Genomic DNA, 15206 nt, shown 5'->3' with positions numbered 1-15206 from the left:
TTCCATTATTGATTATTACAAGATAATGGGTATAATTTCCTGTACTATACAGTATATCCTTGTTGCTTATCTATTTTATACATAGTAGTTTGTGTCTCTTAATCCCTTACCCCTGACTTGCCCCTTCCCCTTCCCTCTCTCCACTGGTAACCACTAGTTTGTTTTCTTCTTCTTTTCATTTTATTTTATTTTATTTTATTGAAGTATAGTTGATTTACAGCATGTGTTAGTTTCTGGTGTACAACAAAGTGATTCAATTATACATATATGTACATACTCTTTTTCATGTTCTTTTCCATTATGGTGTAGTACAAGATTTTGAATATAGTTCCCTGTGCTACACAGTAGGACATTGTTGTTTATCCATTTTATATATAGTAGTTTGTATCTGCTAATCCCAAATTCCTAATTTATCCCTCCCCCAACCCCTTTCTCCTTTGGTAACCATAAGTTTGTTTTCTATGTCTGTGAGTCTGTTTCTCTTTTGTAGATAAGTTCATTTGTATCATATTTTAGATTCCACATATAAGTGATATCATATGGTGTTTGTCTTTCTCTTTGACTTCACTTAGTATGACAATTTCTAGGTCCACCCATGTTGCTGCAAATGACATTATTTCATTCTTTTTTATAGGTGAGTAGTATTCTATTGTGTATATATACCACATCTTCTTTATCCATTCAATATGTTGACGGGCATTTTAAGTTGTTTCTTTGTCTTGGCTGTTGTAAATAATGCTGCTATGATCACTAGAGGCATGTATCTTTTCAAATTATAGTTTTCTCCAGGTATATGCTCAGGAGAGAGATTGCTGGATCATATGGCAACTCTACTTTTTATTTTTTTAAGAAACCTCTGTACTGTCTTCCATAGTGGCTACACCAATTTAAATTCCCACCAACCATATAGGAAGGTTCCCTTGTCTCCACACCCTCTCCAGCATTTGTTATTTGTAGACTTTTTGATCATAGTCATTCTCACAGGTGTGAGGTGGTATCTCATTGTGGTTTTGATTTGCTTTTCTCTAATAATCAGTGATGTTGAGCATCTTTTCATGTGCCTGTTAGCCATCTGTACGTCGTCTTTGGAAAGATGTCTGTTCAGGTCTTCTGCCTGTTTTTTCATTGGGCTGTTTGTTCTTTTGATATTGAGTCGTGTGAGCTGTTTGTATATTTTGGAAATTAAGCCCTTGTTGGTTGCATTATTTACAAATATTTTCTAGCATTATGAGGGTTATCTTTCATTTTGTTGATGGTTTCCTTTACTGTGCAAAAAGCTTTTAAGTTTAATTGCATACCATTTGTTTATTTTTGCCTTAGGAGACAGATCCAAGAAAATATTGCTACGATTTATGTCAAAGAGTGTTCTTTTCTAGGAGTTGTATGTCTCATGTCTTACATTTAGGTTGTTAATCCATTTTGAGTTTATTTTTGTATATGTTGTGAGGAAATGTTCTAATCTCATTGTTTTACATGTAGCTGTCCAGTTTTCCCAGCACCACTTATTGAAGAGACTGTTTTTTCTCTGTCCTATACTCTTGCTTCTTTTTTTGTAGATTAGTGGACATTAGTGTATAGGTTTATTTCTGTATTTTTTCTTATACCCTGCAATCTTGCTGAACTCACTTATTAATCTAGAATTGTTTTTTGTAGATTTCTTGAGACCATGTTAATAATTTTTGCATCTCTATGCATGAGGGATAGTGGTCTGTAGTTTTCTCGTTTTTTTCTACTCTGTTTGGTTTTGGTATCAAGGTAATACTGGCTTCATAAAATGCTTGGGAGTGTTCTTTCCTCTTTTGTTTCCTGGAAAGATTGTGTGCAAGGGTGTTGTTTAGTCTTTAAGTGTTTTGAAAATTTCTTGTTATCTTTGCTGTTACTGATTTCTAGTTTGATTCCATTGTTGTCAGAGAAAGTACTTTATAATTTCAGTTCTTTTAAGTTTGTTGAGGTTTATTTTATGGCCTAAGATATGATCTGTCTTATATGTTCTGTGGGTGCTTGAAAAGAGTGGGTATTGTGCTTATTGTTGGGTGGTGTGTTCTATAGATGTGGATTAATTCTTTCAGTGATGGTGTTGAGATGGGGTGTAGATATCTCTAACTATGTGGCCTCCACTGAGCCCAAGTCTCTGCTAGGCTTCCCCTGACACCACTCCAGCAGAGAGGGGGAGGGCTACTTCTTTAAACTTGGGTGGAGGTGAAGTATAGGCTTCCTATGTAGTCTTCACAGACACTGCAAAAGAGTGGGCCTTTCTACAGCTTGGTGGGGATGAAGTTCCTGGTTTTCACTCAGTCTCTCTGTTACCACCCTTGCTGGGGAGTTGGGATGCTTTTTACAACCTGGTAGGGGTTGAAGTCTTGACTCTCCACTCCACCTTTGCTGGTATGGGTGGGGCTACAGTTTTTTCTATTTGGTGCTTGGCTGGAGTAGAAGGATTATTATCTGAAAGTTTTCTGTCTTCCTGGCCCTTTGGCTAGAGGGCAGGCTTTTCTTGGGGCTTTTTTGTCCTTTCTCACTGGCATTTCTAGGTTGCTGGCTCTCAAGTACCCAGTCTGAGGTATATGAGGCAACAGATAACCCACTGTATTGTTCCTTAGGTCCCAAGGTTCTTAGTGATCTGCCTTTTTTTCTCTACCTTTCAGTCTATGTATATGTGTTTTATGTATAACATCAAGGGTTTTTAGGTGTACTTAGCGGGAAGAATAGGGGAAAAATTCACCTACTCTATCTTCCCAGAAGCTTAAGTCCATTGATTTTTTTTAAATTAATTAATTTATTTATTTTTGGCTGCATTGGGTCTTCGTTGCTGCTCACGGGCTTTCTCTAGTTGCAGTGAGTGGGGGCTACTCTTTTTTTTTAACATCTTTATTGGAGTATAATTGCTTTACAATGATGTGTTAGTTTCTGCTTTATAACAAAGTGAATCAGCTATACATATACATATATCCCCATATCTCCTCCATCTTGCCTCTCCCTCCCACCCTCCCTATCCCACTCCTCTAGGTGGTCACAAAGCACCGAGCTGATCTCCCTGTGCTATGCAGCTGCTTCCCACTAGCTATCTATTTTACATTTGGTAATGTGTATACGTGATGCCACTCTCTCACTTCATCCCAGCTTACCCTTCCCCCTCCCCGTGTCCTCAAGTCCACTCTCTACATCTGACAGGCTGATTCTTAACCACTGTGCAACTAGGGAAGCTCAAGTCCATTGATTTTTGAACTGGGATTTAGGTTACCTGTTCTTCTAGAACTTCCTTCCATCTTTTACTAAACCAGTCAAAAAGTTATCTTACTATTTAAGGATTGAATTTATGTAGTCCTATTTCTTTTTTTTTTCCTCTTCTTGTTACTAGCCATAAATCTTCCCTTGCCTATCACCTCACCTCACTGTTTTTTCTTGCTGGTCCCAGTATTATACATGAATATACTTCATAAATACTACTTAGGAAAGATCTCACACTCCATGAATTATAAGTTTATTAACGATCCTTAGACCGATAGGATTATATATCACCTGAATAAATTAGATGTAGGAAAGAGTATGTGTAAAATAGATCAGTGTTCGTCAGAGTCTCTTCTGTGGATCATCTACATCAGAATCAGCTGATTCTTTTTCAGAATGTGTATTGTAGTTCCCCACCACAGACATACTAAATCAGATTATCTGGGAGGACAGTATAGAAATGTGTATTTCTATGAAACACCTCAGGTGGCTCTTATGCGTACTAGTATGTGAGAACCACTTGTTTAAATGCTTATTGGAAAAAATAGTAACAGAATGTGAAAGTGCTTTTAAAAACCAACATCCAAACCTGGAAGTTCAGAAGAAAGCTAACTTGTAACGGTATGCTACTTTATATATAGTTAACGATAAAGATGTGGAAAACCTTTTTGTATTCACTTCCAATTCTTGGTGTAATTTTGAACCTAAAATATACAATTGTATCTTTAATAATTTCTTCACCATGAGAATATGTTTAGTATAAATTAAATTCACTCTGGCAGTAGGCACTTTGTTTAGATTTCTGAGTATAGTTGTTATATAACTTGATATTTGTATATATACATTTCTTTGTTTTAGGTTTTAGGGGAGTATTCCTACCTCTTAGATAAGGAAACACCAGAGGAAGTTATAACCAAGCTCTACAAGTTACTTAGGAGTGACTCCATTTCTTCAGAAACAAAAGCCTGGATAATTGCTGCTGTGACCAAGTTGACACCTCAAGCACACTCCTCTATTATAGTTGAGCGATTAATCCAGGAATTTACCACATCTTTGGATACTTGTTTGAGACAGCATGCATTTGAATTAAAACATTTGCATGAGAATGTGGAATTTATGAAGAGCTTGCTTCCAGTTGATAAGAGTTGTGAAGACATGGTGGTAAGATATCTGCATTCCATCTTTTACAAAATTGCATTGTCTTTAAACAGAATAATTCTTGCATTTGTGATATATCTGGAATATGCCAAAATGTAATTTCTGTAGCACTTTAGATGAAGGTTGGCATTTTTCTCACATTAGTGTGAGAGAGCATTTGAGAGCTTCTACTCAGTAGTGATCCTAAATAGTTAGGAAGACTAATCTGTTCTGGAGAACTTCAGTGCAGGGGTTTATAGTCTATGACAATCTCTTTTAACATATAATAATTTGAGAACTTAAAAATTTTATCTCCTTTGAACTTCTCTAATAATGTTATTTTATTATTGCTCTCTTTTCTTGGAGAATGTAAGAAAAAAACAGTTCTCCATTTTGTTTTGTCCATCTACTATCTAAATCTTTACTACTTTGGAACCTGATCAACCACCTTTTCTTCTTTCACCTACTTTCAGCCAGTGCTGCTTTTAATCCAAAGCACTTAGTTACTGCTCACCTCTGAGTGCTCTGTCAGATTGGTGTAAATCTGAAAACTTCCAAAAGGAAGTCAGATTTGTTCAGATTTTTATATTAGATGTCATATAGTTGAAGAAGTGGGGAGGATGGGCAGTATTCCCACTAATTATGACTCAGATGTTCATGGCTTTTATTCATTTTGAACCTTTGTTCATTAATTTTTTTCATTAGCTCCTCATGGGCAGAGGCCTTGGTTTAACATTTGGTAGGCATTCCAGAGACTATATGAATAAATATGCTATACATAGTATTAAACTAGTTAGTTACTCTACTTCCCTTTCTTCCAACAAAAGATGATGATGATGACATGGCTTCATCTCTTAAGAATCTTATCGAGGGACTTCCCTGGTGGTCCAGTGGTTAAGACTTTGCCTTCTAATGCAGGGGGTGTGGGTTCAATCCCTGGTTGGGGAGCTAAGATCCCACATGTCTTGTGGCCAAAAAACTGTAACATGAAACAGAAGCAATATTGTAACAAATTCAATAAAGACTTTAGAAGTGGTCCACGTGGAAAAAAAAACAAAAAAAATCTTATCAAAACTAAACTTTGCCAAATGCACAGTGTGACATGCCACTTAAATTTTTTGAGAATTACCTGCTGTTCTATATCTGAGCTGTTTGTATACACTTGGCTAAATTAGGAGAGGCAAATCTGTGGTTTCTGAGGTTGTTACTGCTATATTCTCTTGTGTATCTCATTTTTATTTCTCCCCTCACTGTTTCTTTTCTCCTTTTCCCCTTACTCTTTCTTCATCTCTTTATTTCTTTTCATTTAAGCATTCTCTTGTACCTTTCTATTCTTGTACTTTATTGAAATTAAGTAATTTTCCACAGGTTTGTAACAAAGCATTTTTAGGTAGAATGGAATAGGATAGTTAAATCAAAGGCACTGTGGGAGGCTGGATAATGGGCCTCCTCAAGATATTCACATCTTAATCCCTGGAACCTGTGCATAAGTTACTTTATATGGTAAAAGGGACTTTGTAGGTTTGATTAAGTTAAGGATTTTGTAATGGGAAGATTATCTTGGATTATCTGAGTAGGCATGATATAATCACAAGGGTCCTTATAAAAGTGAGGCAAGAGGTCAGAGAAGAGAAGGCCAAGTAACAATAGAAGCAAAGATTGGAGTGATATAGCCACAAGCCGAGGAATGCTGGCAGCCTCTAGGAGCTGGAAGAGACAAGAAACCTATTCTCTGCTGGAGCCTCCAGAAGGAACTAGCCTTTGATGGGGGCTTTGTTTTTAGCCCCCAGCAAGAGGAAACTAATGTAGACACTATAGCTCATAGTGTATGTGTCTTCTCCTTTGGTAGGTTACAAGTCTTATGAGGCAGGACTTGTGTCTTACTTTGTCTCAGTTATAGCATCTAACATGATGCCTTAACACGTTGGATGCTCAAAAATGTATTTGCAGTGCAGTGAAATGAATAATAAGTGCACATGACTTATATTGTTATATTTTTAGCTGAGTGTTTTGATTATAGATGTTTCAGAAAGATAGAGAGTTGAGTAGCAATTTTAGAGTTGAAGTTCTGTTTTTTACTTAAAAATTATTTTTAGGAAATATGGGCTGAAATCACTTCTGTGAATGTGCAGTCTACTGTTTAGAGTAAGTTTTTTTAATTCCTAATTTTTGCTTTACTTTAATATAGGTAGATGCTTCCTTATCTTTTCTGGATGGTTTTGTGGCTGAAGAACTAAGTCAGGGGGCAGCACCTTACAAACCTCACCACCAACGGCAGGAGGAAAAGCTTTCTCAGGAAAAAGGTAATTTTTCATGGGTTTATAATAAGCTAGATTGTAGGGACATCACTTTTTAATGCAATTGATATTATAGTCATGTAAGTAAATAACTGAGGAGATTCATTATCTCTTGTTAAGTCTGCTTGTGACTTGTTCACCCTGACCTTGTTTGGGGTAAACAGGAAAAAAAAGTTAGCCTAGAGGTGTTCCCAAAGTCATAGGTTTCATGTACTTAAGTACCTAAGATATGGCAGCCATCCTGGAATTTTAAAAGAACTTGAAGGTAGAATTACCATGTTGGTCACTGTGCTAAAGGGCTGACATATCAGCGTGAGCATATCTGCAGAAGAGTTTCAGAAGAAAACTCTGGTTACTATGAACTAGTGAGTTTCATTTTATTCTGAACAATCTTGTATAGCTTAAGTGTGTTAAAATGCTTCCTCCAGCGAAATGTCTGATCAGTGAATTTAGGAACAGCCTAGAAAGAAAAGAATAACTTTACATTTAAAAAATGTAGGCTGTCAGGGAAAGACTTCTGTCATTATTTTAGTAAAGAGGAGATCACTGAGATATTTGATGGTGGATGGGATATACATATATATATATATATATATATATGAATAAAGGGAAACCATTGAATATTATCTGTATAGGAATTCAGAATGTTAATACTGAAAAGTTCAATGCTGAAAGGTCTTTTTTTTTCTCCTATTCATTATTTAATGATTTTGTAGAGTACTTATTATTTTTTAGGTTCTGTGCTAGGCATATGAGTACAACTAAATGGTTGATCCTACAATGAAACCAAAAAGTATAAACACTAATAATAGGCTTGATGTTATTTTTTTTGCAGAAATATTTGCTCTTTTAAAGTTTTTGACATTATTTAGCACAATGATACCTAAAGCCCTAGAAAATACAATTTTCTGTCAAAGGGTAATCAGTTTCCTTCCCATTTAACTCCTCATATATTGATAGAATATGTGGGGGGAAATAAAGTTTTGAATTACAGTTGCCCAACCTCTGACTATAGTGCATATAGAGGCCTTATGACATCCAAGGCATGGAGTGAAAATCTGGAGTTCCAGAGTGGGAGACATGGTCCAGTTGTCATATTTCCTTATTTTCAAATGTCTGGGGGCCATCAGTTGCTCTTTTTTTTTTTTTTTTTTGGCTGTGCTGTGTGGCATGTGGGATCTTAGTTCCCTGACCAGGGATCAAACCCATGCCCCCTGCAGTGAAAGCACAGAGCCCTAACCATTGGACCACCAGGGAATTCCCCATCAGTTGCTCTTATTACTGCAATTCAAGGCTAGGGTAGGCAAGAGGGGGTAGGACAAGGAGCCTAACTTCTGGCACTGCCTTTCTTCTTTCTTAAAATAAGTTAAGTGGCTGATGCAAATATAATAGACCTGGAACTCCCCAAGCTAGTATATTCATTTGCCAAGTACATTTTTGATCATGGAATCATCATTATAAATGGGGTTAAACTGTCAAATTAGGCTCTTCCCCTCTCCTCCCAAACCTATTTTTCAAAAGTTCTCTAAAGCAAAATTGAAATTTCATGAGCTAAACTGTCTTTTATATCATGGAAAAGGAAATCAGTTACGAGACAGGACATAGCAAGTGCTTATGCTATGTACTTGAAGAATAAGTTATAAGGTCATGTATCTTATAATTGTGGTTATTACAGAAAGTGAAGAGTCGGGGAAAAATAGGTATTTTCTGCCTAAAAAGTTGTTAATTCTGGAATCCTTCAATTGGCAATCGGTTCTGATACTGATCTTGTTTGAGATTTTTAAAAACCATTTGCAGAGTAGTAGTCAAATGTCACTTTTATGAAGGATACAGTACTTAGCTCTCTTGGGTAGAAAAATGCCAAGTTCATAACAATAAACTTCAGGAAAATATTGTAAGATAATGAGAATTAGCAAACATAGGTGGGATAGTGGGGAACAAACTTTTATTACCAGTTCCTACCCAAGAAAAGCATTGAGGAATCAGTGTGGATTATTCTGTTAAAATGGTATTTGAATATGTTGTAGCCCCAATGTTAGATAAAACCACAGATAATAAGGGGAAGTAGCAGGATAATCTCCTGTCTACAGAACTATGGATTTTTGAAAACCACATCAAGTTTAGACTGTTAGTCTCTCAAAAAATAAAATTAATAACAGCCGGGGATGGTCAGAGAGGTATAGCCAAATGATCAAGGTATAAAAGAACTGCAGAAAACTTCAAGATGGAGGAGGAGTAAGACATGGAGATCACCTTCCTCCCCACAACTACATCAGAAATACATCTACACGTGGAACAACTCCTACAGAACACCTACTGAATGCTGGCAGAAGTCCTCAGACTTCCCAAAAGATATATATACTTTTTTCCTTTTTCTCTTTTTGTGAGTATGTATGTGTATGCTTCTTTGTGTGATTTTGTCTGTATAGCTTTGCTTTTACCATTTGTCCTAGGGTTCTGTCCTTTTCTTTTTTCTTTTTTTTTTTTTGTATAGTTTTTAGTGCTTGTTATCATTGGTGTATTTGTTTTTTTGGCTTGGTTGCTCTCTTCTTTCTTTCTGTCTTTTTTATTTTTAATTTTTAAAAAAAATTTAATAATTTTTTTTAGTTTTTATTTTAATAACTTTATTTTATTTTATTATTGTTATTTGTTTCTTTCTCTTTTTCTCCCTTTTCTTCTGAGCCGTGTGGCTCATAGGGTCTTGATGCTCCAGCCGGGTATCAGGCCTATGCCTCTGAGGTAGGAGAGCCGAGTTCAGGACATTGGTCCACCAGAGACCTCCTGGCTCCATGTAATATCAAACTGTGAAAGCTCTCCCAGAGATCTCCATCTCAACGCTAAGACCCAGCTCCACTCAATGACCAGCAAGGTACAGTGCTGGACACCCTATGCCAAACAACTAGCAAGACATGAACACAACCCCACCCATTAGCAGAGAGGCTGCCTAAAATCATAATAAGGTCACACACATCCCAAAACATACCACTGAACCCGGTCCTGCCCACCAGAAAGCCAACATCCAGCCTCATCCACCACAACACAGGCACCAGTCCCCTCCAACAGGAAGCCTACACAACCCACTGAACCAACCTTAGCCACTGGGGGCAGCCATCAATAACAACGGGAACTATGAACCTGCAGCCTGTTAAAAGGAGACCCCAAACACAGTAAGATAAGCAAAATGAGAAGAAAGAAACACATAGCAGATGAAGGAGCAAGGTAAAAACCCACCAGACCAAACAAATGAAGAGGAAATAGGCAGTCTACCTGAAAAGAATTCAGAGTAATGATAGTAAAGATGATCCAAAATCTTGGAAATAGAATGGAGAAAATGAAAGAAATGTTTAACAAGGACGTAGAAGAACTAAATTACAAACAAGCAATGATGAACAACACAATAAATGAAATTTAAAATTCCCTAGAAGGGATCAATAGCAGAATAACTGAGGCAGAATAACGGAGAAGTGACCTGGAAGATAAAATAATGGAAATAACTACCACAGAGCAGAATAAAGAAAAAAGAATGAAAAGAAATGAGGACAGTCTCAGAGACCTCTGGGACAACGTAAAACACACCAACATTCGAATTATAGAGGTCCCAGAAGAAGAAGAGAAAAAGAAAGGGACTGAGAAAATATTTGAAGAGATTATAGTTGAAAACTTCCCTAATATGGGAGAGGAAATAGTCAGTCAAGCCCAAGAAGCGCAGAGAGTCCCATACAGGATAAATCCAAGAACAAACACACCAAGACTCATATTTCAAGCTATCAAAAATTAAATACAAAGAAAGACTATTAAAAGCATCAAGGGAGGGCTTCCCTGGTGGCGCAGTGGTTGAGAGTCCGCCTGCCGATGCAGGGGACACGGGTTCGTGCCCCGGTCTGGGAGGATCCCACATGCCGTGGAGCGGCTGGGCCTGTGAGCCATGGCGGCTGAGCGGGCGCGTCCGGAGCCTGTGCTCCACAGTGGGAGAGGCCACAACAGTGAGAGGCCCACATACCACAAAAAAAAAAAAAAAAAAAAAAGCGTCAAGGGAAAAACAACAAATAACATACAATGGAATCACCATAAGGTTGACAACTGATCTTTCAGCAGAAACTCTGCAAGCCAGAAGGGAGTGGCAGGACATATTTAAAGTGATGAAAGGGAAAAAGCTACAACCAAGATTACTGGACCAGCAAGGATCTCATTCAGATTTGACAGAGAAATTAAAACCTTTACAGACAAGCAGAAGCTAAGAGAATTCAGCACCAACAAACCAGCTTTACAACAAATGCTAAAGGAACTTCTGTAGGCAGGAAACACAAGAGAAGGAAAAGACCTACAAAAACAAACGCAAAACAATTAAGAAAATGGTAATAGGAACATACATATAGATAACTACCTTAAATGTAAATGGATTAAATGCTCCAACCAAAAGACATAGACTGGCTGAATGGATACAGAAACAAGACCCGTATATATGCTGTCTACAAGAGACCCACTTCAGACCTAGGGGCACATACAAACTGAAAGTGAGGGGATGGAAAAAAGATATTTTATGCAAATGGAAATCAAAAGAAAGCTTTAGTAGCAATTCTCATATCAGACGAAATAGACTCTAAAATAAAGACTATTACAAGAGACAGAGAAGGACACTACATAATGATCAAGGGATCAACCCAAGAAGACGATATAACAATTGTAAATATTTATGCACCCAACATAGGAGCACCTCAATACATAGGCAAATGCTAAGAGCCATAAAAGGGGAAACTGACAGTAACACAATCATAGTAGAGGACTTTAACACCCCACTTTCACCAATGGACAGATCATCCAAAATGAAAGTAAATAAGGAAACACAAGCTTTAAATGATACAGTAAACAAGATGGACTTCATTGATACTTATAGGACATTCCATCCAAAAACAACAGAATATACTTTCTTCTCAAATGCTCATGGAACATTCTCCAGGATAGATCATATCTTGGGTCACAATTCAAGCCTTGGTAAATTTAAGAAAATTGAAATCATATCAAGTATCTTTTCCGACCACAACACTATGAGACGATACCAATTACAGGAGAAAAAATCTGTAAAAAATACAAATATGTGGAGGCTAAACAATACACTACTAAATAACGAAGTGATCACTGAAGAAATCAAAGAGGAAATCACAAAATACCTAGAAACAAATGACAATGAAAACATGAACACCCAAAACCTATGGGAGGCAGCAAAAGCAGTTTTAAGAGGGAAGTTTATAGAATGCAATCTTACCTCAAGAAACAAGAAACGTCTCAAATAAACAATCTAGCCTTACACCTAAAGCAATTAGAGAAAGAAGAACAAACAAAACGCCTAAGTTAGCAGAAGGGAAGAAATCATAAAGATCAGATCAGAAATAAATGAAAAAGAAATGAAGGAAACAATAGGAAAGATCAATAAAACTAAAAGCTGGTTTTTTGAGAAGATAAACAAAATTGATAAAGCATTAGCCAGACTCATCAAGAAAAAAAGGGAGAAGACTCAAATCAATAGAATCAGAAATGAAAAAGGAAAAGTAACAACTGACACTGCAGAAATACAAAGGATCATGAGAGATTACTACAAGCAACTCTATGCCAATAAAATGGACAACCTGGAAGAAATGGACAAATTCTTAGAAAAGCACAAACTTCCGAGACTGAACCAGGGAGAAATAGAAAATATAAACAGACTAATCACAAGCACTGAAATTGAGACTGTGATTAAAAATCTTCCAACAAGCAAAAGCCCAGGACCAGATGGCTTCACAGATGAAATCTATCAGAACATTTAGAGAAGAGCTAACACCTATCCTTCTCAGACTCTTCCAAAATATAGCAGAGGAAGGAACACTCCCAAACTCATTCTACAAGGCCACCATCACCCTGATACCAAAACCAGACAAAGATGTCACAAAGAAAGAAAACTACAGGCCAATATCACTGATGAACATAGATGCAAAAATCCTCAACAAAATACTAGCAAACAGAATCCAACAGCACATTAAAAGGATCATACAGCATGATCAAGTGGGGTTTATCCCAGTAATGCAAGGATTCTTCAGTATATGCAAATCAACCAATGTGATAAAACATATTAACAAATTGAAGAATAAAAACCATATGATCATCTCAATAGATGCAGAAAAAGCTTTCGACAAATTTCAACACCGATTTATGATAGAAACCCTCCAGAAAGTAGGCCTAGAGGGAACTTACCTCCACATAATAAAGGCCATATATGACAGACCCACAGCCAACATCATCCTCAGTGGTGAAAAACTGAAATCATTTCCACTAAGGTCAGGAGCAAGATAAGGTTGCCCACTCTTACCACTATTATTCAACATAGTTTTGGAAGTTTTAGCCACAGCAATCAGAGAAGAAAAGGAAATAAAAGGAATCCAAATCAGAAAAGAAGAAGTAAAGCTGTCACTGTTTGCAGATGTCACTGTTTGCAGATCCTCTATACATAGAGGATCCTAAAGATGCTGCCAGAAAACTACTAGGGCTAATCAATGAATTTGGTAAAGTAGCAGGATACAAAATTAATGCACAGAAATCTCTTGCATTCCTATACACTAATGATGAAAAATCTGAAAGTGAAATTAAGGAAACATTCCCATTGTTCCCATTGCAACAAAAAGAATAAAATAACTAGGAATGAACCTACCTAAGGAGACAAAAGACCTGTGTTCAGAAAACTATAAGACACTCATGAAAGAAATTAAAGATGGTACCAACGGATGGAGAGATATACCATGTTCTTGGATTGGAAGAATCAACATTGTGAAAATGACTATACTACCCAAAGCAATCTGCAGATTCAGTGCAATCCCTATCAGATTACCACTGACATTTTTCACAGAACTAACAAAAAATTTCACAATTTGTATGGATACACAAAAGACCCCAAATAGCCAAAGCAATCTTTAGAAAGAAAAACAGAGCTGGAGGAATCAGGGTCCTGGACTTCAGACTATACTACAGAGCTACAGTAATCAAGACAGTATGGTACTGGCACAAAAACAGAAATATAGATCGGTGGAACAGGAGAGAAAGCCCAGAGATAAACCCACACACATATGGTCACCTTATTTTTGATAAAGGAGGCAAGAATATACAATGGAGAAAAGACAACCTCTTCAGTAAGTGGTCTGGGAAAACAGGACAGCTACATGTAAAAAAATGAAATTAGAACATTCCCTAACACCGTACACAGAAATAAACTCAAAGTGGATTAAAGACCTAAATGTAAGGCCAGACACTATAAAACTCTTAGAGGAAAACATAGGCAGAACACTCTATGACATAAATCACAGGCAAGATCCTTTTTGACCCACCTCCTAGAGAAATAGAAATAAAAACAAAAATAAACAAATGGGACCTAATGAAACTTAAAACCTTTTGCACAGCAAAGGAAACCATGAGCAAGATGAAAAGACAACCCTCAGAATGGGAGAAAATATTTGCAAATGAAGCAACTGACAAAGGATTAACCTCAAAAAGATACAAGCAGCTCATGCAGCTCAGTATCAAAAAAACAAACAACCCAATCCAAAAATGGACAGAAGACCTAAACTGACATTTCTCCAAAGAAGATATACAGATTGCCAACAAACACGTGAAAGAATTCTCAACATTCAGTGCAGAGGCTGGATGACTTACTGTCACAGATGCTATTTAAAAGAGGCCAATATGGGATAGAAGGTTAAACCAGATGATTGGAAAGCTTAAAATGAGAGGATATTCTTTCTGAAAAGGACCTTGGATTTAGACAGGTGGTTTCCAAACATGATTCAGAATCAGAATCACATAGAGAGTTTTAAAAAAATGATACAGATTTTTGAGACCTACTCCTATACCTTCCGTAAGTATATCTCTGAAAGCCTGGTTGTGTGTATAAAAAGACACGCGAGAGATTCTGTGAAGTCAGCTTGTTCCTGGTTATCAAATCAGCACTTGGAAACTACTGACCTAGTCTGAACCCTTCACCTGTTTATTAATTAGCCCGTTATTTTTTTATAGTGAACAGTCGTTCCTCTTTTATATCATTCATTTAGCTAACAAACAAGCTAATTTATTTAGTTCTCTTTGGATTAGGTGCTGTTTCCTTTGAGGGAGACAGTGTAATATAAAGGTTGAGAGTGCAGTTCTGGAACCAGAGTATCTGATTTCTCATTTGCCTCTTTCATTTCTTGTCTTTGTACTCTTCGGTGACTTTTTGGCAAGCTCTTTGCCACAGATTCCTCATTTGTAAAATGAGGATAATAATTACAGAAGTTCACATTTTATTTTCTAAGATACTTTTTATGATTTAAGAAGGTCCTTTGTATTATAATCCAGACAGTCCAAAGAGATAATGTGCCAGTTAGGATTAAGTTTAACTAAATAGCATATTAGAAAACAGAGAAAGCAGGGCTTTATACAAGGCAGAGGGTTATTGCTCTTTTCCATTAAAGAAATCCGGAAATAGGCAGCCTAGTATTGATGATGGTTTTTTATGAACATAAAAGAGGAAGGGAGAGAGGAAGT

The 15206-nt window shown here is 36.8% G+C and overlaps 1 protein-coding gene across 4 annotated transcripts in view; it reads left to right on the top strand.

Annotated features, from left to right (window-relative positions):
• Positions 1-15206, top strand: part of AP4E1 (adaptor related protein complex 4 subunit epsilon 1) — a 73416-nt gene that overhangs the window by 34579 nt on the left and 23631 nt on the right. For all 4 annotated transcript variants that reach the window (XM_081227643.1, XM_081227642.1, XM_081227641.1 and 1 more), the window contains 2 exons: positions 4087-4389; positions 6554-6668. In XM_081227643.1, the coding sequence (XP_081083769.1) occupies positions 4087-4389; positions 6554-6668 (418 nt within the window). The remainder of the gene's footprint in view (positions 1-4086; positions 4390-6553; positions 6669-15206) is intronic.

The sequence above is a fragment of the Mesoplodon bidens genome (genome assembly GCF_964165515.1).
Source record: "Mesoplodon bidens genome assembly, chromosome: 3".
In the NCBI taxonomy this organism is placed as follows: domain Eukaryota; kingdom Metazoa; phylum Chordata; class Mammalia; order Artiodactyla; family Ziphiidae; genus Mesoplodon; species Mesoplodon bidens.
Note: the sequence above shows the minus strand (reverse complement) of the source record. Positions and strands in the feature narration are given on the sequence as shown.